The sequence below is a fragment of the Budorcas taxicolor genome, chromosome 8, assembly GCF_023091745.1.
Source record: "Budorcas taxicolor isolate Tak-1 chromosome 8, Takin1.1, whole genome shotgun sequence".
In the NCBI taxonomy this organism is placed as follows: domain Eukaryota; kingdom Metazoa; phylum Chordata; class Mammalia; order Artiodactyla; family Bovidae; genus Budorcas; species Budorcas taxicolor.
The window spans coordinates 86,727,544-86,754,695 of NC_068917.1; the positions used below are offsets into that span (position 1 = coordinate 86,727,544).

Sequence of the window (27,152 nt, forward strand, 5' to 3'; positions counted from 1 at the left end):
GAATGCATTGATAGAAAATGCCATCTGCCCCTATTTCAGAGTAGTGTGGGACACACAATACATCTGCATCAGGTAAGTATACGTCTGTGAGAGAGCTGCAGGTGGCGGGGCAGGGCAGGGTGCATCTAGGATGAAAAGAAAGATATGTAGGATAAAAAGACATTGCTTTGTTAGAGTGAGGATAAAGGCTTTTTATTTCCTTTCAATAAACACCCTTTGTTGATTCCAGAAGTATGTTTTGAGATAACGAAGTGTGCTACCCTTTGGTGGGAGAGAGAAAAGGGATGCAGACCTAACTAAAACATAATACTGGGCCTTCCTTGGCAGGCCAGTGGTTAAGAGTTTGCCTTCCAACTCAGGGGTTGCTGGTTCGATCCCTGGTTGGGGAACTAAGATCCCATGTGCCTCTTGGCCAAAAGAACAGAACATAAAACAGAAGCAGTATTGTAACAAATTCAATAAAGACTTTAAAAATGGTCCATATTTTAAAAAAAAATCTTAAGAATACAGTGCTTACAATCAAGATATCTACAATTCTCTAGAGGATATGAAGGGGAAAAACCCATATTTAAATAGCCACAATAAGTTAAGATTGTGATGGGTGCAAAAGAGAAGCATATTAAAATACTGGGAAGGTTCTGGAGATGGGATGTGAGAAGCCACATCTGTTTGTAGGAGAATCAGGAAGATGAACTGAGAAGGGTGAACTTTGACACAGACAATTGAAGTTGGGAAAGATTTTGACAGATGCACGTGATGCTGTGTTAATAAAGTCACAGAAGCCAGAAAATACAGAGCATATTTGAGAAATAGTAAATAATTTTCAACTGGAGTATAAAAAGATGTAAACATGAAATAAAAATCTCAAAAATCATAGATAATCTTGAAAGGTGAATTAAGCATTTTTTGTAATTCTATGATCAATGGGAACAGTTATAGTCTTTTGATAAAGGACTGATAATCCAGATAGTATGTAAGTCTGTTTGGTTAGTCATGATAGAGTTGAATTGGCAAAATGAGGCCAGGAACTTATTTTGATACTACAAATAGAAAATAAAGTGATTTGTGGTATGGTGAATGAGAATAAAAAGGAAGGAATGGGTGCAAGTAACATGGGAGGTAGAGCAGGAATGGCACTTGCTGAAGTTTAAAACCAGACAGATTGGGGGAAAGAAGAGTTCAAGAGGGTCTGTGTAGGTTTGAAAGAAATTGTTTTTGATATTGATTTTTATTGAATGTTATATCTCCAACTATTTGGGTTTTGAGAGTTCGTTAATCCCCAGTAAAATCCACTTTTGAGAGGTGAATTTCAGAGGCCTTACCTAAAACATTATGGCTAATGTTTAGAAATGCATGAGTTTATCAGGAGCAAAGTGAAGAGGCCAAAACAGTATTGAGGAGGAGCACTAGCCATTAAAGAGCAACCTGAAAGGCGTGGTGTGTGGAAGCCAATAGGCGTAGAATTTCCAGGAGGAAGCACTGTCCACTATTTTATAAGGTTGATCTCACTAACTAAAACATTAGTGTTTTATCATGGTTAAAAGCTTTGAGCTAGACTGCTGGGATCAAATCCTAGATAGGTAAAGGTACCTGCCTCATAGGGCTGTTGTGAGGATTAAATGAATAAATTCAAGTAAGGCATTTGGAAGAATATCTGAAAATGTTCTTAACACACCTCCAAAATAAGACAGTTCTTTTACCAAAAACTGGAATTAGAAAGGAAAGAAAAATAATGCTGTAGTTTAAGGAGAAACAAAATTGATTTTTAAAAAAAGCTGTTAGCAACTTCAGGTGATTTTCTAAAAGTATTATATTTGTTTTGTGAATTCTGTGATCGTTTTTTACTGTAGTATTTGGAAGGAAATAAAGGTAGATAGTCTCTGAGATTTTTTTTTTCTACCTGGAAGCCCTTAGTAAACTCAGTAAGTTGCAGTAATTCATTTGCTTCCAAACTTTAACAGATTTTTAGTGGGTAATATTTTGTATTTACCATAAAATATGATTAAGAAAACTTTAATACAGTTTTGGGTGGTTATGCTTTTAGTACTGATTTGCTTTTTGCAAACTTACAACCAAGAATGGTTAACAGCTGTGGGATGAAAGACATAGACATTAACTACAGGAAATTAATTTTAGTGATTTCAGGAATCGTTTCCAGTAGTTAGAAATTTTTGCTGCCTTTCCTTTTTAAAAAGAAAAGCTTCTTTCTTTTAAGCTTTTCTATTCAGATCATAGGGCTCCCCAGGTGGCTAAGTGGTAAAGAGTCCTCCTGCCAATGCAGAAGCCACAGGAGACATGGGTTTGATCCCTGTGTTGGAAAGATCCCCTAGAGGAGGAAATGACAACCTGATCCAATATTCTTGCCAGAATAATAGCATGGTCAGAGGAGCCTGGTGAACTACAGTCTGTGGGGTCCCAAAGAATCAGACACGACTGAGTGACTGAACAAACATGTTCAGATCATAAACTAATTTATTTGTTTAGATGATTCTAACCTTAGCACTAACTTATAAATTTAATTATTAATTCCCAAAACTGGATTATTACAATTTCAATAAATTTCTACTTATGTTCTCATAAGTGGCATGATGTCACATCTTATTTTTATGATATATTGTAGAAAATGAATTGTATTTGTTAAAACTATTAGAACTTTAGAACATTTTAATTTTAAGATGATTGTCATTGTTGTTTATCCTTTTTTAAAGATTTATTCATTTTTTGGCTCTGTTGGGTCTTTGTTGCATGCAGGCTTTCTCTAGTTGCAGTGAATACAGCCTACTCCTTGTTGCAGTGTGCGGGCTTCTCATGGCTGTGGCTTCTCTTGCGGCAGAGCGCAGGCTCTAGGTGGGTGGACTCTAGAGCATTGGCCCAGTAATTGTGGCGCATGGACTTAGTTGCTCCACAGCATGTGGGATCTTCCCCAGCCAGGGATTGAACCATTGTCCACCGCATTGCAAAGCGAATTCTTAACCATTGTATCACCAGGGAAGCCCTGTTATGAATTTTTTTTTGCTTTTAAACCTCATAATCTTTCATTTTTCTTGTCAGTAAATTATTGTCTGGTATAATAGTTAAGCATATTTCATGAATCTTTATGGTTTGCAGAGCATTTTTCATACACTTTTTTCATTCAGTTCTTACAGCAACCTGTCAGATCAGTAGTGTGTGTCATCCCTACCCTTTTTAGATGAGAAGACAGGTTCAAAGAGATAGTGATTAGCTCAAGGCTATAAATGGAACTGGATTTATGGGTATATATTCTCAACTCAGACCTCTGCATCCCTGGGCTCTTTCTGTTATATCACTACTGGTGGTATTATTTTAATCACACTTTGATCTTGCCCTTGCAGTTTTCAGTTCAGTTCAGTTCAGTCACTCAGTCTTGTCTGACTCTGCAACCCCATGGACTGCAGCATGCCAGGCTTCCCTGTCCATCACCAACTCTCAGAGCTTGTTCAAACTCACGTTCATAGAGTCGGTGATACCATCCAACCATCTGATCCTCTGTCATCCCCTTCTCCTCCTGCCTTCAATCTTTCTCAGCATCAGGGTCTTTTCCAATGAGTCAGGTCTTTGCATCCAGTGGCCAAAGTATTGGAGTTTCAGCTTTAGCATCAGTCCTTCCAATTAATATTCAGGACTGACTTCCTTTAGGATTGACTGTTTTACCAAGCAAAAATAACTATTTTATTTCAGGTTTGCAAACTTGTGCCAGAATTTAGAAATTAAGTAAATTTTCTATAAATCAGTGGTTCTCAACCAGCTACAGTTTGGCTCCACATGGCACATTGGCATGTTTTGGGGAAATAGTTGATTGTCACACTGTGGTGCAAGTGCTACTGGCATCTAGTAAATACAGACCAAGGAGCTGCCAGACATTCTGGAAAGGACAGGATAGCACCCCTTCTCTGTCCCGCCCCGGCCCCATCCCACCCAGAATGATCTAGCTTACAGTGTCAGCAGCTGGGAAACCTCACTGTGAAGAACAGATCTATTTACTCTTTCTTGATCTGGATATCCCGACCCTCCACCCCTTTTTATGTGTTTGTAATGTACGGCTCTCCCCAGAATTATTTGAAGTCTAGTTTTTGAGGTGGTTTACTATAAAGATGATTAGCTCCCATAGCACAGGTATGATTTGGGTTGTTTCAATACTATTATCAAGAATAAGCATTAACACTGTACTAAAAGTGTCATATATAAGAGTTTTATCAAAAATAGTTTATTTTTCTGGGTGGAGGAAGAAAAACCAAAGCACAAATATTTTATTTCAAGCCAATATTTTAATGTTTTCCTTATTTTTTTTAGTTTTATTTATGTTGAACACCAAAAAAATACATATGTAAGTATTGTTAATTTTTATACAGAGCTAGTTTCTATTTAATGATCTGCCTATTCAGTTATACAAGATGTGTTCTTCAGAGTTATCCAGTCTGTGCATATTTAAGGAGACAGTTTGGTATAGAGTTGATAATATCCAGTCTCTTCCAACCAAGGTCTTACAAAGGGACATCTTGAAAATATTCGTTAGCATTGAAGTGACAGTGTTATATAACCTAACAATTGACACACTGTTAAAAGCTTATAATAACTGTAATAATAAAAAAAATGTGAGATTTTATATAAACACTCACTATGCATTTCTATAGAGAGTTTATAATCAGGTAATAATAATTAAAAAGAAAAGTATGTGCTACAGCTTGAAAAACAGCTGTATGAGTAGCATCTGTTTGAGTTGGTAATAAACACTTACTGAAGACTTTATTATAAAGAAGTTTTAAACATAAAGACAGTAAGTCTTGAAGATGTGAAAATTTGAATAAGATTATATCAAACCATACTTCAACATTATTAGAAATATTACAGTAATACCAAAGTTTTTAAAGACAGAATAAGAATAGTATAATGTATTCTTTATATAACCGTACTTGTCGATTTTCTTTTTCTAATAGCAAATGAAAGAACAAAAATTTTGCTAAGTCAAGCATTCCATTTACAGTACAGTTCTTTTTTAAATGCACTTGATAACAAAGTGTTAAATACTGAATGTCTTATTTTTTGTTACTGAGAAAGAATGTTCAAGCATGAAATTTATGCAAAATCATTTACATGTAAAAGGAAACTGCAGTATATGCCTATTTCCTTCAATCCTGATGTATCAATAGTTTTTGCAAAATTCTGTTGAAATTTATTGTCATACAATAAGTCAGTGGACTTAACCACATGGGAATAGATTTTGCATTGATGCATAGTACCACCATTATTAATAGAGTTCAAGTATTCCAAATGTAACAATTTTTGAATTTTATATTAAATGTATATCACTAATTACTAATTATCACTTCCTGAAGTTCCCAAGCTGAACACTCATTCTGCTCAAAACACAACGAAATGTTGCAGGTTGTACCTCCCAATACTTTACCGGGTTGTTGGATAAACTTATTGCACTGTATAAAGATTTCTTCATCTTTGGCACTGTTGGGCAGAAATCATTCACTCCCACTTTTGTAATTGAATTAGAATGAAGAAAGATTATCTGTTGTAATAAGGGGAAAGAATGGATTAAAAATTCTTGATAAATGTGAAAAAGAAGAAATTCTGTTTGTAGTCAGCATTTGTTCATAGCTTTGTCTCTGTTTTGAACTGATTTGGACATATTTTGCTTAAAACATATGTGCTCATTTATGCCTGTTAAATATTTATTATAAAGACTCAAGCTCCTGTATTATACAGAAATTGCTGTATATATGAAGTGTGGTGTGTACTCATGCCAAAGCCAAGGTCAGCCTGGTCAGCACATGCCACTCTCCTGTCCCTGTCTCTCTCTCTACATACACACACACTCACACACATACATAGATGAAAGTTTTTTGTCGTACAGTAAAGTAGACTTACCACATGGGAATAGCTTTTTGCTTTTATGCATAGTAATACCCAACTTTTAGGATGTGTGTGTGTAGGGTTATTTCAGTACCATATGCAATAATGTGTTTTTAAAGTATTAGAAATGAGTGGAAGAATGAAATTTAATGCTCTAAGAATTAGTTTTACAATATGAATGTGAAGAATTTTTAGCTAGCATTTTCTGTGTTCAAGATAGAACTACTTTTTTGTTTTATAGAGAAATATGTCTATTGATATTTTATTGTTTTTTTTTTTTTTATGTTTTCCACATTTTGTTTTTTTATTTATTTATTTATTTATTTATTTATTTTTTAATTTTAAAATCTTTAATTCTTACATGTGTTCCCAAACATGAACCCCCCTCCCACCTCCCTCCCCATAACATCTCTGTGGGTCATCCCCATGCACCAGCCCCAAGCATGCTGTATCCTGCGTCAGACATAGACTAGCGGTTCAATTCTTACATGATAGTATACATGTTAGAATGCCATTCTCCCATATCATCCCACCCTCTCCCTCTCCCTCTGAGTCCAAAAGTCCGTTATAGACAGCTGCGTCTTTTTTCCTGTCTTGCATACAGGGTCGTCATTGCCATCTTTCTAAATTCCATATATATGTGTTAGTATACTGTATTGGTGTTTTTCTTTCTGGCTTACTTCACTCTGTATAATCGGCTCCAGTTTCGTCCATCTCATCAGAACTGATTCAAATGAATTCTTTTTAACGGCTGAGTAATACTCCATTGTGTATATGTACCACAGCTTTCTTATCCATTCATCTGCTGAGGGACATCTAGGTTGTTTCCATGTCCTGGCTATTATAATCAGTGCTGCGATGAACATTGGGGTACATGTGTCTCTTTCAATTCTGGTTTCCTCGGTGTATATGCCCAGCAGTGGGATTGCTGGGTCATAAGGGAGTTCTATTTGCAATTTTTTAAGGAATCTCCACACTGTTCTCCATAGTGGCTGTACTAGTTTGCATTCCCACCAACAGTGTAGGAGGGTTCCCTTTTCTCCACACCCTCTCCAGCATTTATTGCTTGCAGATTTTTGGATCGCAGCCATTCTGACTGGTGTGAAGTGGTACCTCATTGTGGTTTTGATTTGCATTTCTCTAATAATGAGTGATGTTGAGCATCTTTTCATGTGTTTGTTAGCCATCCGTATGTCTTCTTTGGAGAAATGTCTATTTAGTTCTTTGGCCCATTTTTTGATTGGGTCGTTTATTTTTCTGGAATTGAGCTGCATAAGTTGCTTGTATATTTTTGAGATTAGTTGTTTGTCAGTTGCTTCATTTGCTATTATTTTCTCCCATTCAGAAGGCTGTCTTTTCACCTTGCTGATATTTTCCTTTGTTGTGCAGAAGCTTTTAATTTTAATTAGATCCCATTTGTTTATTTTTGCTTTTATTTCCAGAATTCTGGGAGGTGGATCATAGAGGATCCTGCTGTGATTTATGTCTGAGAGTGTTTTGCCTATGTTCTCCTCTAGGAGTTTTATAGTTTCTGGTCTTACATTTAGATCTTTAATCCATTTTGAATTTATTTTTGTGTGTGGTGTTAGAAAGTGATCTAGTTTCATTCTTTTACAAGTGGTTGACCAGTTTTCCCAGCACCACTTGTTAAAGAGATTGTCTTTACTCCATTGTATATTCTTGCCTCCTTTGTCAAAGATAAGGTGTCCATATGTGTGTGGATTCATCTCTGGGCTTTCTATTTTGTTCCATTGATCTATATGTCTGTCTTTGTGCCAGTACCATACTGTTTTGATGACTGTGGCTTTGTAGTAGAGCCTGAAGTCAGGCAAGTTGATTCCTCCAGTTCCATTCTTCTTTCTCAAGATTGCTTTGGCAATTCGAGGTTTTTTGTATTTCCATACGAATCTTGAAATTATTTGTTCTAGTTCTGTGAAAAATATGGCTGGTAGCTTGATAGGGATTGCATTGAATTTGTAAATTGCTTTGGGTAGTATACTCATTTTCACTATATTGATTCTTCCGATCCATGAGCATGGTATATTTCTCCATCTATTAGTGTCCTCTTTGATTTCTTTCATCAGTGTTTTATAGTTTTCTATATATAGGTCTTTAGTTTCTTTGGGTAGATATATTCCTAAGTATTTTATTCTTTTCGTTGCAATGGTGAATGGAATTGTTTCCTTAATTGCTTTTTCTACTTTCTCATTATTGGTGTATAGGAATGCAAGGGATTTCTGTGTGTTGATTTTATATCCTGCAACTTTACTATATTCATTGATGAGCTCTAGTAACTTTCTGGTGGAGTCTTTCGGGTTTTCCATGTAGAGGATCATGTCATCTGCAAACAGTGAGAGTTTTACTTCTTCTTTTCCAATTTGGATTCCTTTTATTTCTTTTTCTGCTCTGATTGCTGTGGCCAAAACTTCCAGAACTATGTTGAATAGTAGCGGTGAAAGTGGACACCCTTGTCTTGTTCCTGACTTTAGGGGAAATGCTTTCAATTTTTCACCATTGAGGAGAATGTTTGCTGTGGGTTTGTCATATATAGCTTTTATTATGTTGAGGTATGTTCCTTCTATTCCTGCTTTCTGGAGAGTTTTTATCATAAATGGATGTTGAATTTTGTGATATTTTAAATACATATCTGTAATATAGCATCAATAGTTGAATCTTTAGTTGCACCAATGGACAAAATACAATTTTATAGGCTGTGTATATGTCTTGTTAAATTACTCAGAAAAAAAATGGAAAATATAAGACCTTCCCTTCATTCCCTTTAATAGCCCTATAAATTTCTTCTTTGAACTCTTTTGGCAACTGAGATTTCTAGGAAGTAAAAGCAATCTACTTAACTAACAATGTTTTGGCATATTATAAAGAAGGAGCCTTTTGCTGGCAGGCTAGGATACCAGATCTAGCTTTGGTTACCTCTTCATTTTGCTTTGGTAAGATTGATCTGAGCCGGTCCTGAGAACTGTAGGCATTGCTAAAACCTCTAAGTTTTGTGTTGGAGTCGCTGCTGCCCTCTATTAATCTTGGGGACTTCATGGCAGATGCATTATATGGTTTCCTAGGAGCCCAGCAGCAGTGCAAGATGTAGTTTACCACAGCATTGACCTCACTGGGAATGGAAAACAGTGCTGGACATGGGTGTTTTTGCTTTGTGGACGTTCGTTGAATGTATCCTTATGACTATGTTTGTGTTATAATTCTGTTTAATTTTTTTAATGCTAGCAATAGTATGGATAGATTTAAGATGCTCAGAATCTAGGATCAGTATTGTGGAATAAAGTACTTAAAGACTGGACAGCTTAAAGCAGGGAAGACCCCACTTGTGCCCACTGTTTAAAAAAATAAGATTATACACAACATTTGAAAAAAAATCAAAACAGAAGTCGTAATCTTAATTGGCAGATTAGCACCTGCCAATGTCACATGCATTTTGATGGCTTCTAGGCCAAAGGGTTCTTTTTGTGTAGTGAACAAAACTTATTTAAAGAAAAATTAGAAAGAAATGTACAAGCAAGTGGCTCAAGACCCAGTTTTGTTCTCAATATGTTTTTCCTTAGACGATGAGGACTTTGTACAGTATATCAAGGAAAGCACATAAGAAAAATGGACTAAAGATGATTGAGATTAAGTAGGGCTGCTTAATTTGAGGTCCATAGATGGAAATCGGGAAGATCTGTGAAATTCCTAAAATTATGTGAAAAGATTTTCTTCATATTTTTTCTTAGAGTATCTAAAGCTTTATCAGATTCTTCAACAATTCTGTGGCCCCTTCTGGCTAGTCAAGAGTTGCCAGATTAGAAGGGAAAGTTTTTCTAATAATTAAGAATAAGAAATGTGAGCCCTTAATGCTCCAAACACTGACTTTTGAATATATATTCTGGCCTGAGGTTTTTGAAAAGCATGCACACTTTTAACTGGCACCACATTGATAGTGAAAACACCTCAGACTTTGTGCACATGCTCTTCCTTCATAAAGTGTTTACAGAATGAAAGGTTATATAATCCTGCTTGATTTCCTCCTGACCAGTCCTGCCTTTACATAGTTATTGCCACCCCAGAAACCTGAAATTAGCTGTCAGCACCTTAACCACAATGACCTTGACAGTTTCAGCAGAAGAAACTGAGGCTTAGAAATGGGTTCCTGAGTGTTCTGGCTGATACCTTAATAGAAACTGGCCTTCTAACACTCTTGCTGCATAAAACATGTTGGATAATCTGGAGGGTCATTAGGGTGTGAATTAGGAGGGTCATTAGGGGGTTAGGAGGATGATTAGGGTGTGAAGCTACTTACTTCTTTGCTTCAGATACTAATATATTTCATAAAAACAAAAGAAAGTATTAATGTCTACAAAACACAAGTAGAATGTTTTACCTGGAGGTATTTCAACTCTTGTAATCCTGAAGGCACTTTTTTTAGTTTGTTGTTTTCTAGGTGTATTTCTCTCACACGTGGTATGTTAGCAAGACTTCCATTTTCAATATCTGTGATCCTGTTGTTTCCTAGACCCAGCCTAAGAGTGATATAAAATGCATCAACTCTTGAGCAGATGATATGATTCAGTTAGCTGAAAACACAACTAAGTTAGAAATATTTGTATATATGTTCAGAGAAAGGTATTCCATACTTTCTTTTAATAACCTATTTCAGGATGTAATAGCCCTCTCCTCTACCGTCAGAAAATTTTCTAACCTGTGTGCAACAAAAGGAACATTCGGAAAGTATCCTTTTACTCATTCCTTCTTTCATTTCTGAGACAGAATGATAGCAATCCACTCTAGTTTTCCCTCAATTTTGATTGTGTCCCTCAACACATTCTCTAAGAAGTTTCATTAATATTGTCATCATGTGGACTACCACCTACAAGTTGGATAGGATTTGAGAAATGTTTACCTTTGCAGATCTTTGTATCGTTTAAAATCCTCAAGTTCCACAACTGAAATTTTATTATAATCTAAATGTAGCTCCAGTAAAGTTGAAGGTAGTTCTAATGATAAGAAAAGAAATATGTATGTTAGATCAGGCTAAGACCAAGCCCTATTGATTATTTATTTACTCATTAAGTTTCACATTATAGACTTAGGCAGTTTTAGGGGATTTGCTTTTTTAAATTATTATTATTATGGAAAATTTCAAACATAAAAAAATAGAAACTAGAAACCTTGCTGGTTGCTCGGCTTCAGCAATTATCTCCATTTCTCCAATTTTGTTTCATCTACCTTAGTAGTTATTTATTATCTATTTGCTTTTATTAATTTATTTTTTTGCTAGAGTACTTAAAATCCAATTTCATATATAATGTCATTTCACTTGTAAAGACTAGACATCTCTAACCCCATAAGGTCATCTTTTTTTCCCCTTACGTAATCATCATGTCTGTATCACATCTAACAAAATTAGTAATAATTCTTTCCTATCTTCTAATAATCATTTCCCTAATAACCTCAAGTATATTATTTTACAGTTGATTTGTTCAGGTCAGGATCCAAATAAAGTGTACAGAATATATTTGAGTCTTGTATCTCTTTAAATCTCTTCTTCTGTTACATGCTACCTCCTCTTTCCTCTTCTATTGATTTGTTTCAGATATTAAATTGTTTGAGATACTCATTTGTAGATTGGGCTAATGGCCTCCATCTAGGCCCTTTATTTCTTATTACCTAGTAGAAGAGCTGACTCATTTGAAAAGACCCTGATGCTGGGAAAGATTGAGGGCAGGAGGAGAAGGGGATGACAGAGGATGAGATGGCTGGATGGCATCACTGACACAATGGACATGGGTTTGGGTGGACTCCGGGAGTTGGTGATGGACAGGGAGGCCTGGCGTGCTGCGGTTCATGGGGTCGCAAAGAGTTGGACACAACTGAGGGACTGAACTGAACTGAGTAGTTAGAACTAGAGACCAGATTAGATTCAGTAAATTATTCTTTCATCTGATAGTCTTCACACTCATTCATTGATTACTGCTACTTAGATTTATTATTTCATTAACAGTTGGAAAATGATGATATTTCTGATTTCATCATTCATTACGCATTTACTAGGTGCGATTCTTCTCTAAAAAATTTTTCTTCATTAATTAGTTACTTTATAATACAGTTTTTATAGAAAAAGCAGCATAAATGTTTGATTTCATTAAAGTAATGAATTAATACAATACCCAGAGGTGTCCAATGAATTTTTTTTCTAATTTTTGGCCACATCCTTCAGCTAGTAATTGGGGACTTAGTTCCCCAACTAGGGATCAAACCTGTGCGTCCTGCATTGATTGGATGGTGGAGTCTTAACCACTGGACTGCTGGGGAAGTCCCGATGAATTTTTTTTTTCTATCATTATTTTCCTGGGCTCCAAAATCATAGTGGGCAGTTAACTGAAGCCACAAAATGAAAAGATGCTTGCTCCTTAGAAGAAAAGCTATGACAGACCTAGATAGCATATTAAAAAGCAGAGATGTCACTTTGCCAACAAAGGTCCGTATATTCAAAGCTATGGTTTTTCCAGTAGTCAGGTACAGATGTGAAAGTTGGACCATAAAGAAGGCTGAGCGCCAAAGGATTGATGCTATTTAATTGTGGTACGGGAGAACCTCTTGAGAGTGCCTTGGACAGCAAGGAGATCAAACCAGTCAATCCTAAAGGAAATCAACCCTGAATATTCATTGAAAGGACTGATGCTGAAGCTGAAGCTCTAATACTTTGGCCACCTGATTTGAAGAGAGGATTCATTGGAAAAGACCCTAATGCCGGGAAAGACAGGGCAGCAGGAGAAGGGGACAGCAGAGGTTGAGATGGTTGGATGGCATCACCAACTCAGTGGACATGAGTTTGAGCAAACGCTGGGTGATAGTGAAGGCAAAGGAAGCCTGGTGTACTGCAGTCCAGGGGTTGCAAAGAGTCGGACAAGACTTAGAGACTGAACAGCATAAACACAAGAATTTTTTTCCTCTGTTTGATATGTTTGATTCCCTGCAGTTCTGACCCTGGCTCTCTCCATATTAACTGAAGCTGGAATGAAAGAGACTAACCAGAACATTCAGTCAGACCTCATTTCATTAATCCTACACATAATGTATTAGTTTTCAATCAAAATTTCTTGTTGCCTAGCTAGGAAATGCATTCTTTTTTTCAATTCTTGCTAAAACATTTCCTTCCTTTATTAGTATTAAGACTGTTAAAGATAATTGACAAATCCTTATGAATAACAATATTCATCATGGCTGAATTTATATTGATTTTATAATATACTTTTATTTTTAAAAATCAATAAATTAGAGAGCAGGAAAATAATTCTAAACTGAGAGCATCCTAATTTCTTGAATTCTGATCAGTTGAGCTTACTCATATTTAAAGAATGACTATACTCACATATAAAAAACATAAACCTGCTTTATGGTTTTTTGCTAATGACATACTTGTTTATTTTATATTTATTTTATAGTATGGAAATAATGTTAGACAAAAAGCAAATTCAAGCGATTCTCTTATTTGAGTTCAAAGTAGGTTGTAAAGCAGCGTAGACAACTTGCAACATCAACAACTCATTTGGCCGAGGAACTGCTAATAAAGGTAAAGTGCAGTGGTGGTTCAATAAGTTTTGCAAAGAAGAGAAGAGCCTTGAAAATGAAAAGTGTAGTGGCTGGCCATCAGAAGTTGACAGTGACCAATTGAGAGCAATCCTCGAAACTGATCCGCTTACAGCTAAAAGAGAAGTTGCCAAACAACTCAGCATTGACCATTCTGTGATCATTCGGCATTTGAAGCAAATTGGAAATGTGAAAAAGCTTAGTAAGCAGGTGCCTCATGAACTGACCAAAAATCAAAAAACTCATTGTTTTGAAATGTTGTCTTCTCTTATTCTGTGCAAAAATGATGAGTTGTTTCTCGATTAGATCGTGACATGTGATGAAAAATGGATTTTATGTAACAACCAGCAACAACAAGCTCAGTGGTTGGACTGAGAAAAGCTCCAAAGCTCTTCCCAAATCCAAACTTGCACCAGAAAAATGTCATGGTCACTATTGGGTGGTCTGCAGCCAGTCTGATTCACTATAGTTTTATGCAAAATCATTACATCTGAGAAGTATGCTCAGCAGATGGATGAGATGTATAGAAAACTGCCACACCTGCAGCTGGCCTGGGGCAATAGAATGGACCAAATTCTTCTCCATGACAATGCCCAACTGCATGTTGCACAACCATCACTTCAAAATGGATCGAATTGGGCTCCATAGTTTTGCCTCATCTTCCATATTTACCTGACCTCTTGTCAATCGACTACCAATTCTTCAAGCATCTCGACAGCTTTTTGCAGGGAAAATGCTTCCACAACCAGCAGGATACAGAAAATGCTTTCCAAGAGTTCGTCGAATCCTAAAGAACGGATTTTTATACTACAGCCGTAAACAAACTTATTTTTCGTTGGTAAAAAATGTGTAGATTGTAATGGTTCCTATTTTGATTAATAAAGATGTGTTGACCCTAGTTATAATGATTTAAGATTAGCAATATGAAAGCACGATTACTTTTGTACCAACGTAGGATATTTCTGTATCTACTCTATAGTCAAACAGGTCTCTATTCCGCTCCACACAATTCCATTATGTAACAAAATTTTCCAATTGAATATGAAGGAAAAACAGTTTTCAGTCTGCTTCTTTTTTTTTTTTTTTTGGTATGGCTATTTTTATTTTAAAGTCTTTATAGTTAACATTACTTCTGTTTTATGTTTTGGTTTTTTGGCTACAAGGCATGGGGCATCTTAGCTCCCCGACCAGGGATTGAACCTGCACCCCTTTGCAGTGGAAGGTGAAATCTTAACCACTGTTGACAAGGAAAACCACTTTTCATTCATCTTACGTTGTACAGTCTAGTTAAGAATCTTCTGGACCTCTGCCTAATTCACCCTGTTGCAATGGGTAGTGATGATTGAATTGTAACATTTAGGCAGTCAGCCTTAACATTTGAGCAAATAAGGCGTAGAAAGAAAAAACTGTCTTTTGAATGTCATAAGGATTTTAGTGTCATAAGCTTCCCTTGTGGCTCAGCTGGTAAAGAATCTACCTGCAATGCAAGAGACCTGGGTTCGATCCCTGGGTTGGGAAGATCCCCTGGAGAAGGGAAAGGCTACCCACTCCAGGATTCTGGCCTGGAGAATTCCATGGACTGTATAGTCTATGGGGTTGCAAAGAGTCAGACACAACTGAGAGACTCTCGCTTATTAAGGATCTTAAAGAAGTAGTTATGTAAATTTAGAGATTTGAAATTTAAACTTCTAAATATATAAAATGTTCCTTTAGACTTTGGAAAAATCTTGAGAACTTCATAAGGAGTTAAAACTTCATTTAAAGACACGCTTTGAAATGTGAAGAGAATTACTCTCAGCATGTTTTGTAGTAAAGAAAACTGCTAATATAAATATAAATATTGATGATAACTGTAAGACCTGTGAGCCACAGCTCTGGGGTGGTGCCCCGCTCTTCTGCTCTAGTACATCCTCTTACCGTCTGCGTCAGCTTCCAGCTTATGAAAGTGATTTTATTTAACTTGTTAGGTAGAGTATGTATTTCTGTTGTTGTTATTCTAAAGATTAGATGGTAAATATAATATTTTAGCTTTCATGTGGAAAAACAGCCATCTCCTTGAAAACTAAATTAAGGCTGTTTTTAATTGTGTAAGTTCTGAACTAAACTGATTTTTCCTCTAGTAATGAAATTGTCTTTCCACTATAGATGAAATGAAAGATCAGTAATAGTAGCTTTGCTTGATTTTTTAAATTATCAGCCTATGTTTGTTTTGTTAATCTGGATCTACTGAGTAATATAGAAAAGGAGTTAATGATAAAATAGAAGAAAAAAAGATTATTGCTGATTTTACTGTGGATAATGAAAGACAGGGCTGTTTGAAAGGAAAATATGTTATTAATCATAGGGGTTATTTCTGATCCAGGTATTAGCATAGGAGAGAGACTTTGTCAAGGGGGAAGAAGGTGAGACTTTAAGCATGGGCTTGGAGAAAGGTAAATCCTATCTAGTTAGTCATCAGTCTGGGATCTTATAAGTAATACTTTAGAAAATTGGTCCTGTGGCAAACTTAAGAAACATTTTACTTTGAGGCACCAGCTTCAGGTCACATGATAAAGAGCATGGTGCTCATTCTGGTACTGGTTATGTCTGTCTTGTAAGAGTTTTCGCATGTGCCCAACATTGTCTTCAGACCTTTCTGTGCATTAGCCTGTTAATGTACACAGCTCGGCTGTAAAAAAAAAAAAATGAGGTGTAGAGTTCCTTGCCCAGAGTATACACCCACCCCTGCCACTGCCAGCATCTGCCGGTCTCTCCTGACCATTCCCACCCTGAACTACTGCTAACAAGCCTGGAGAAAGGTCTCTGACCCTGTGCATCTCCCTCTGCTTTCTTCTCTACAGAATTGTCACCTCTCTGAGACACTTCACAGAATGACAGGTAAAGATGAGTAAATGTCCAGAAAGAGAAAATAAAAAATTTATTGCTTCTTAAGTTTTATTCTCCGGGAATAAAGATCCTGGTTTCAAACTGTCAAAAAAAACAAAAAACAAAAAAAAAACACCTCTACATATGGTTCTTTTTGTGTACATGAAAAAACACTAAATTTCATACTATACTGACCAGATATATTGGTAAAAAAGAATTCTGTGGTTTTGACAGTGTCTATAGCATTACATTTAATAGTCATTTTAAGATGACAGTTTAAAAAATACTATATAAATACAAACCTTTCGGAATTGAGGTCAGTTTTGCTTCTGCAATTCTGATATGGAACACTGTTACCCCTTCAAATGCCCCTGGTTCAATCCCATTGTTATCCAGAGGGTTTGCACTCATTTCTGTGGGGGGAGCGGAATTATATAATTTAGCACACATATGTTGTATATTGAAGGAAACTCAGAATACAGAGATGCATGTCCCTAGCAGTGTGAGCATTATTGTTTTTTGTTTGTTTGTTTGTTTTAATTTTTATTTTTGCTTTATTTTGCTTTACAGTGCTGTATTGGTTTTGCCATAGCATTATTGTTCAGACTCTTCTTTGCCCAGTGTATCTATTTCTGTGTCTATCTACTCTCCTTTCTGTTAGTCTCAGATGACAGAATGCTTTGTATTACATAGGCTGGACTATATAACAGCTTTACTCTTTTGCTTTGAATTACTAAATCACTAACTTACTTATTCTTTTCCAACCATGAGCATGATCAACATTTTGTTACAGTAATACTACATTAGGAAGAAAGACCATCATTCATATCATTCAAAACCTTTGTGTCTTGCAGTGTACATTTATTTGTCACCTAAACTTTTAAAATTGCAAATCAATTAAAATTATTTGTTAACAGAAATATAACTGAGGAAGTACCAGATAGTGAAGCTATTTGGTAAGTGTCTGGCACTTGGTTGAATTAAATGAATAAATGAATGAGAATATTGGTTAGGAATTTTGAATAGATATTGTGGGGGAAGATAACATGGTTTTACCATGGGTGTTAGAAATAAAATAGTGTGTAAAATTTAAAATATATAGTAAAAATGCCATAGTTCAATAATCTTAAAGAAATAATGAAAAGTTAGCTGTACATTCTAAATAATACCTGAATTAATTTTGTAGGTTATATTTAAGTAGTTTTTACATTAAAAATGATATCTTTAAATTAAATGAGAATAACAAATATTCACCAGTTAAGGTACAATCAGGAAACAGAAACCACATTAGGGAATTCTTAAGAGTGCATGTGTATTTATGTACAAAAGGTGTATTTCTTTAAGTGCTATAAATTTTGTTTGATACTTTAATTGATTTTTGAATGGCTTATCTAGGTAAAGCTTATTAGATTTAAAAAATTAATTTTAGAAATTGTCAGTCCTAAATTTATTAATGACGATAAAGATCTCTATATCTGCATATTGCGTATAATTTCAAAATGTCCCATTTATTTGCAAAAACTTACCTAGAACATGTAAAGCATTCATTCCTTTGAATGTTTCCTTTTGTATTTTCTTAACTTTATTGTCATGAATTCTGAGTTCTGCTAATGATTTGGGAAGATTAAGCGGTATTTCACTTAGTTGATTGTGGGACAGATATAGCCTTCGCAACTTCTTTGTGGTTAGAAAGGCTTTTGGGTGAATCTTTGTTAGCTTATTGTTGTTCAGAATCAAAGCCTAGATAAAGCATAAAAAGTTGTACCGAATCAGGAATTTAATTTACCAATATTTGATTACCAATATTTGATTACCAATATGCAGTAGTGATTGGAAATCATGAAAATCAATGCAAACTGTCATTTATATACTTTATTAACCATGTAAATAATTCTCCAGTCCAGTCTAAGCTAATACACACATGTGTATGCATGCACACACACACACACACACACACACACACTTGCCACTGAGTTGAAACAGTGCAAAGCTTTAACAATTGGTTTCATGCCTTTGATTTATCTTGAGTAGGTGAAGTTTTCCTGTGTTTAAGGTTCCCCTCTCCTATTTCAATTCATGGAAGTATGAATGGTATTATCTTTATCTTATCTTAAACCTGTTCACTCTACAAAGTTAAGTTCAGTACACACCAAATACATTTTTGCATGATTTTATCTACTCTTAAAACCTCATTTCTGTCTTGTTTACTAATGTATACTGTTTTCTCCAGTATAGAGACTTGTAAGAATAAATTCCTACAATGTGCCCTCAGCATTCTGGCATACTGTAGACACTGGGGAGGTGTTAGTAGATTCTGAGGAATGACTCAACCCCTTCTCAGTTCTGTGGCTATTTCTTGGTGCAGCGTGACAACACTCTTCGGAAGAGACACAACCCCAGAAAGTAAAAGAACTTATACAGCCTGAATCTGCGTTCCCCACAGTCAAACCCTTTATGACACGTTGAGGGTCTGACTGCAGCCATCTAAGTCTACTGGGGTGCAGAACTTCAGAACCAAAACGGGGAAAGTTCTTGGTACCAGGGCTTGCCAGTCACCTAATAACTATTTTCAAAACATGCCAGATTTTGTAGAAAGAATTTTCAGTGTTTCCCAAGGGCAATGGCAAGTGGTTTAGCATTCCTAGAATCTACTGGGGCACAGAACTTCAGAACCAAAACTGGAAAAGTCCTTGGTGCTAGGGGTTGCCAGTCAACTAGTAACTATTTTCAAAACATGCCAGATTTTGCAGAAAGAATTTTCAATGTTTCCCAAGGGCAATGGCAGGTGGGTTTAACTTTGCTAGAACTTTTTATTCCTCTCTGCTAATCTGGATCCTCTCATTCTTTTAGGAAGCAGATCTAGATTGTTTCCTTTTGACTTCTGTCTCTGGTACCATTCTACAATAATCTTCCTTGTTTATAGCTTGACTTAATATGCCTTTATACTGTTATTTACATTGTTGTTGTTTCACAGAAGAAATACAAATACTTTGGCAGGTAAAGTCCTTTTATTATCATGTTCACTGGTTTCACTGTAGGCCTTTACTGTCTCCTTTTTCTTACCCTTCTTTCAGACATCACTACTTTTAATAATTTTAACTAAAAAAGGTTAAACTGAGAAGAATTTAAACTAAATTTTGTTACCAGCTGGTGAAATATACTCCTTTCTGTGTGCTGCCAAATTTAGAATGTGTTCTCTTTTCCTCTGGTTATACTGAAAAAATGAGAGGACAGGGAAGATTGAACAACTTGGCCACGTCACTCAACCCCCATGAGGTAAATTTAACAGAAATTATTTCTGTCCTCTTAGTGATGAGGACATGAGCACAGTGAAGAAAAGTGATTTGCCCCCTGCCTGCCCCCACCCTTCTGCCCTCCATACTTGGCTCTTCCTCTTGTGTGCACTTCCTGTGGGCTGCCACTGTCAGGAGCCCCAGTGGGAATATGGGCCTCAGTTAGATCCAGCCATCACAAATGGGGTTTTGTTTTTTTTTCCCCTCTGGTTAAGACATGCAGTTGTCATACTGCATAAAAGGAAGGATAAGTAATACAAAATGGGGTAAGAATTTTTAACCCTCAAACGCTGCCCCAGCAAGTTGAGTTAGCACAGTGTCTCCATTTAAGCAGTACTTTCAATGTTGGCTTTCACATGAAAATTCCAAACATAGCAGTCACAGAGCCCCAAACAGTGTGGTTATATGTAAGGACAGAAAATGAGAAAAGTATAGTCTTTCAGTGGTAGGACAGTAAGTCTTCATGATGAATGTGTCTGTAATAGCGGGCTGGAAGTGAACTTGGAATATGTGTGTGTGTGTGTGGGTAGTGATCTCACTTATTCTCTAATGCTTCATTGTTCTCTGTGCAAGAATCAGAATGCCAAACAAGCAGCTAAAACATATAGAGAATTTATAGGATATCTAAAAAATAATTTTAATTCTCTTTAAAGACCAGTGCCATGTAGATGATACTATAATTAAATAAGTGTTTTGAGATATACAACATGCTAACAATTTAAGTATAAAGTGTGCTTTTAAAAGTACTTTACATTCATGCATTGACCAGTCTAGAAACACTAAGCTGGTAGCAGTAATAGCTGACAGTTGTACTCTGAGCACCTTATATGCATTTACTCGTCTAAATAACCATTCTGAATTCCATACTGTTATCACACTTCTTTTAAAACTGAGAGAAGTCAGACTTAGAGAAGTAAGTCACTTTCCCAATGTTTCTGATTCTGTTAGACCAAGATTTCAGCCTGGGACTGCTGAACTCCAGAACACTCCAATACAATGCCATTTAAAAATTGACTAAAAGAAATTAAAGAGGCCTAAGACAGCTCCTGACACCTTTTCGATTCCCTTTTCTCAATGAATAACTGGAGTACTTTTAGGTTAAATCCCTGGAATACTCCTAAAATATAATAAAATAATGATGTGACAAAGACTTAATGATTCAGCGTTAAAAATGGCATTAATGATTGTGGTCATATAGATAAATATAGGTTGAAGAAGTGGTAGAAGCATTCACTATATTTCCAATATCTGAGGGTAAAATAATGGCCTTGCTATTCTATAAAAGTCTTTGTAGACTGGAGTTAGTGGGGTAGACTGGACAGATCCTGTTATGCTATTTCTGACTGTTTAAGTGAGGCCTCAGTTATAAGATAGATATATATATATATATATATATATATATATATATATATATGTTCTTCCATTTGCTCTTTTCTTTTTAACATGGAAACTTTATTATGTATGGAACCCAGCAAATCTGCACTGTATATTTGAAAGGGAAAAGAGCAGTCAAGGCCCCACAAGCCCAGCCACCAGGCAATGCAAGGGAGAGTATGGCTTCACAGGGGGTTGACTGTGCTTTCTGGTGCCATCCGTGCCAGGCCTTCTCAAGGGGATTTAGCAAGAGAGTTGAGTAAAACACCCCACGTGGTGTCTAGAACACAATCTTCCAGCTGACATTTAAGCACTGGTTTCGTAATGGGATTTGGTAGTCTCCTTTCCCTGCCTGCTAGGGTGGTTCAGCAGGGTTCGTGTGGGTAGAGTGGCCTCAAGCCTTTCAGACACAGGAAGAGAACAGGGCTACATGGATGGCTACATAGCAGGAGACTGCTATGGTCATAATATCTCTCCCATCGCCTCTTGGTGCCCTGCAGGTAACAGGTTTACTTTCTTCTCTCCAGGGTAGCATGAGAATGTGGAAAATCAGCCTGGAAGAGCAGTATTGCCTTACCACCATAGCCTGGTGCGAAAAAGAGGCTCTTCCACTCTAATATTACTCTGAGGGGAAGAGATGACACCCCATGCCTGTGACAGTGTGGAATCAGGTTCTTCCCCCAAACCGAATTTCAAATAGCATTCAAAATTTTACCTGCTAAAATCTAGAGGCCCAAAATGTTAAATAGAGAAATAAGAATCTTTTAAATTTTAGAAAGCTAAAATATTAACCAATATAGTAAGAAAAGTTCTTTTTCATCTTCAGAAGTCTAGAAAAAAAGCCGTATAGATATATTTAATCAATTATGTATGTTGCACAATGCTGCTCTTAGAGCTTTGTGGTTTCTTAAGTCAGTGGGTTTGCATACTGCTTTTCTTACATTGTACATTAATAAGTTGCTATAAATAACCATAGTTTCATTATTTTAGTGTGCACTGACTGTGATTACTGAAATAATCTCATCTAAGGACCATTTACTTGAATTCTTAGCCCACTGCCTTTCAATGGCCTATTATTCAGTAAACGTCAGTTGAAGCCAATTAATAATTAAATTAAATCTATCACTTTTCATTGACTAGAACAATGCAAAATAACAGGATTTTGTCATTCATCACACACAGTAAATAAAGACTTGTTTATACAAACACAAATACAAGTAATCATTTTAGCAGTGATAGAGATTTTCACTTAAATATTTGAAAATAGGAACATGTATTCTTACATAAAGTGAGGTGAGTCCTTTAAAGTCATTTTCTTTGATTTCCTTAATTTTATTGTTTTGAAGGTCAACCATTCGAGTATCAAATGGAATGTTGCTTGGGACGGAGGACAGACCTGAGAAATAAACACATTGCATACATATTATATACTAAAGATAAGATTGCTGATATTAGTGTGCTTTTTAAGAAATTTGTGATTGCCATTAAATAGTAGATGACTTAATGTGAAGCAGCTGACAAAAACATTGGTCTTTGGAATGGCCTAATGATCTTATCAAGTAACTTTATTTTTACAAGGTGTCTAGCTGGGTCTAGCCATCCCTTCAGTCATAGTGACATTAAATGGAGCTAAGCTGAAGTGCTCTAATATGACTACAAGGAGGCGACCTACAGTGGAGGCACAGATTCTGCTCATGCACTTTTGACTAAAGAATGTTGACATTCTTTGCAGATTTTCAGGCAGTCATAGTGCTAAATTGGAGCCTGGGGTTTTGATCATTTTAAGAAGCATCAATATGTAGAAAGTTATGCTTAGAAAATAGATAAATAAGTTTATTTTCATGTATACTATTAAAAACCTTACCACCCATTTATTTTAATAATGAGCTTCTCTAATTAGTTGTAAATTATTTGATTTACAAAAATTTATTCAACTCTTTGTGACCCCATGGACTTTAGCCTGCCAGGCTCCTCTGTCCATGGACTTCTCCAGGCAAGAGTGGAGTGGGTAGCCATTCCCTTCTCCAGGGGATCTTCCTGACAGAAATATCAAAACTGTGTCTCCTGCATTACAAATGGATTCTTTACCATCTGAGCCACCAGGGAAGCCCTGATTAAATTATTTAAAGACATAAATGTGTTTTTTCTTTCTTAAAGAAGCAAAAAATCATCAGGAGTATATGGTACATTTCTTCCTTACTTTCCTTGTTTTTCTTAAATGGCTGAAAATGTGCACCCCTGATTGTTATCAGACATTCTGTATGATAGTTATGCTTGATGCGCATGGGGCCTTCTTCGTTTTCTTTTATATTTTCTTATTGAAACAGTCAAATATACAAAAAAGTTTAAATAATTTTACAGTGAAAACTAATATTCCTTTTTCTCCCATCAACATTTTACTATACTATACTTACTGTCCATCCATACATCAGTTTATCTTTTTTATGTATTTTAAAGTGAGTTTCAGATATTACTACACTTTTACTGGAGCCATCCTTACTCCTGAAGAGTGTTGTTTTTATTGAGTCGCTAACTCACATCTGACTCCTTTGTGACCCCATGGTCTGTAGCCCGCTAGGCTCCTGATAAGTAATATTAATACTATATTTAATAGCCCCAAATTGAAGAATTCAATATTTAAAAATACTATGAATGTCAACATTCCACTTGACAGCCCTCGATACTTTCCCCTTTATACTTTAAAACTGACAATTCTTTGAAGAAGCTTGACTTAGTTGGAAAGAGGGAAAAGGGGGTAACTTGATGGGTTACCAAGGTAGAAGCAGTTTTGTTAGGAGATTACTTTGATTTTAGAAAATAAGTGGAAGGTCTTGTAGGAAGCTAGAAGTTCTGCAGACAGGACCTGTAACATACATTTTGACAAACCTTCCCTTACCCTACCCCTGATGAACTTGGAACCTTCATTTTCCATGGTCATGGGGTAGGTGACATTTATGCTGCTAACAGTGCCATGTCATTTTAAGATATGTGCCTGTATATTCCATTAAGAGTTTCACAGTGATTCTAGCTGATAATAATATCCTCTTTTTCTGGATGGTTTTTGTTTACCTTTCTCATTGTATCCCATAATAACACATTTTTAAAGTCTCTGGAATTCACTGTAACAAGTTTTGAATATTGCCACAAATGCTGTGACCATGGGAAATAAATCTAAAGCTTGCAGAGGCATTGTCTGCTCATATATACCCTCCAAGTGGCCTTGATGAGCTCCGGGTCCAGTATGGGAAATGTGAACTATACCTTTGGCTTCCCACAGTGGGTCAGGTCTGAGTCATTCTGTTTTTGGAAACAGCTGACTACAGTGTCAGTGTGCATTCCTGTTACACCTCTCCCTGAGTATGCCCTTCTGTTTGACAGCACTCTTATTAGAAGTATTAAAACAATAAAATACTCAGCAGAGAATTATACATTTTTAAGACTTTAGAAAGTGACTTGCATTTCAGCCACTTCTTTTCTAGATAGTTTTAAACCCAAATCATTCAAAACACATAGAGTATTGTCTTTAAAATGTCTAGATTAGAGATTTCACAAACTTTATAACCTATTCATTGTTCTGGACAGACAACTTACTTTGTTATTGTAGAATTTTGCTAGAAAGCACAATTTAAACCAGTTGACACTCTATAAGATGAAACCGCAGTGACATCCATTCTCTCTGAAGGAAATTAAAGTGAAGTACTGATTCAAATTTGGAGAGAGAAGGAAATATTCTGTACATGAAATTTCCAATGTTTTCTTCGGATTTTCTGGATTTTTAAAATAAGTTTGGATGGACTTTGGGGTTTGTTATACTTTTCAAAAATTTAAATGAAAAAATTCCTTTACAATTAGCTGATTTTTAAAATTTCAGTGAGATCTTTCCCTATCCTTTAAGTTTTATCAGAACAACATAATTCTTCAAAACAAATTGATGTATGTTCTTACCTAGATCGGAACAGTGTACAACTCTCGAATAGCATTGGCATCCAAATGGACATGTTGAAAACAGATCAAATGGGAAGAAGGGGTTAATTGGCTCTCTTGTTGGAAAGAGAGAGTTGTCAGCATCACTATCACCTTCGTCTTCCATGTCCTTCAGCATCAAATTCTTCAGTGTCATGTACGAAGGGTGAAATAATGGTTTGGCAGAGCACAAAGTCAAGAACACTAGAAGCACATACTCCTTCATGTCTTCCTATGTAGAGGACCAATCTAGAAGTAAGTAGACATTGAGGATTAAGTTCAGGTTTAAATAGATAGAGTTCCTGCTGCTATATATTTCTCAGGGCTGGCAAGAATACAACGAAATGGCATTCTTATTTGTTACTAATGTGAGAGTAAGTTTATTAAAAATGTTTGGAAAGCAGTGCAACAATATGCATTGGATGCTTTATGAATATCTTTTTTTTTTCATCTAGTAATTCTACTTTTGGTGTCTAGTCTCAAGAAACAATTCTAATGTGCATAAAGGTGTTCATCACAGAATTATATAATAACAAAAGATAATTTAAGATTATACTAATAGTTAAAGGGAAATAGTAAAATAAAATAGGGTGTATTTATTCCTTGAAATACTTTGGAATTCACAAAATATTTGCAAATATATTTAAAAATAAGAAATGCTGTTTTTTGAAAGAAAATATTTTAAAAATCTATGTGTAGTATACTTACACACACACACAAATCCTGGCATAAATATACCTAATTGATGATATTATCTGGGTTGTAGAGTCATGTCTTTTTTTTCTTCAGTTTCTATAATGAACAATAAGAACTACATTTATACCTAGGAAACTAATGTTTTGTTTTGTTTTTTTTTAAAAAAAAAACAGGTTATCACATTCGTTTATTCCTAAAATCTTTGCATTGCCTTAATGTCTATGTCACTTTTAAAGTAAAATCCTTCATGTCCCATTTGTACATCTGGAAGTTTTCTTGAACTTCTATCCCACCAGCCTCCCTAGCCTCATTCTCAGAGTTAGTTACTTTTTCTACAGTGCTACTGGATTTCTTCCTTCCAATCTGTTCCATTATCCAAAACATCTGATGTCCAGGCTATTCTTTCTCAACTCATCATTCCACTGAGTTTCCTTTTGTTTAGTTTTTCGGGGGTGGGGGTGCTGTCATTTGCATTTTTCTAAAGCCACACAGAACTGGAATGTACAAGTGAGAAACTTCTGAGAATTTATTGTCATATGATGGCAGATCTTCCCATAGGTATGTTTATATATCGTGGTTTCTTAATTATTAACTGTGAAACATACAGTTTATTTGGTTAATTTTCAAAAAGTAAAACCATTATGATATCATCTAAAACAGACTTATGCCTGTCTTCCCTTTGGGGCATTCAGCTGGCCACACATAAATCCATTGGTGAGGCTGTAGCCTGGCAGGGGGTAGTCCACATGCAGCCGGGTCACCCAGCAGTGTGGCTGGACTGCTATGACTGAACATCAAACAGCACCTTGGCCACAAAGGACTTCTAGAGTCACTTAGAATTGACCCAACCTCAGGAAGACCTGGCTCCCTCAATCCTTGAATTATGCCAGCTTCTTACAATTTTCCAGAATCAGGTTTAATGTCTCTCCACCACCTTGCTATTTCTAGACTTGAAAATCAGAAATGGATTAACTAATTTAATTAAAATATTCATATACATGTGTATATGTTTTAATCATCAGAGGAAGATTTTTTTAAAAGCCCTACTGTCATCAGTGATTAACCTGATAATTAATATTATTTAACTCTTAGAAATCTATGACATCACCAGCCTTGTCAGATTTCCCTATGATAACTCACACTTAGTTGTGCTAGGTAAGGGAGAATATAGGACACAGAACAGTAAAAACTTTTTTATTTTTATAACCTTATTCTGAATCCCACTTCAGCAACAGTTCTGCCCTCCCATCTCTGCACTGCCTTGTGGAATTGTCAATTCAGTTTATTCTAGATACATCTCTCAGATTAATCAGGAGGAATAGGAAGTACAAAGAGCTTCAGTGGCTTCCGCAAGGCCATATGACCAAATTGAACTAGAACTTGAGTTAGAGCTCATGTGTTCTGACTCATCCTTGCATCTTCTGCTACAACCCACACAGGAGCACTCTCTTTTATCTTCTTTTAGCTAGTGGCTTCTGTCAC

General features: G+C 35.9%; 2 protein-coding genes across 2 annotated transcripts in view; one reads left to right on the forward strand and one right to left on the reverse strand.

Moving 5' to 3' along the window:
• Positions 1 to 27,152, forward strand: part of CENPP (centromere protein P) — a 233,351-nt gene that overhangs the window by 112,090 nt on the left and 94,109 nt on the right. The window lies entirely within an intron of this gene.
• Positions 5,342 to 25,200, reverse strand: ASPN (asporin). The gene is made up of 7 exons (XM_052644665.1): positions 24,957 to 25,200; positions 22,295 to 22,407; positions 17,871 to 18,084; positions 16,647 to 16,757; positions 10,790 to 10,883; positions 10,271 to 10,409; positions 5,342 to 5,539 (listed from the first exon to the last, which is right to left on the reverse strand). The coding sequence occupies exons 1-7, from the start codon at positions 25,198 to 25,200 to the stop codon at positions 5,342 to 5,344; spliced, it is 1,113 nt and encodes a 370-aa protein (XP_052500625.1).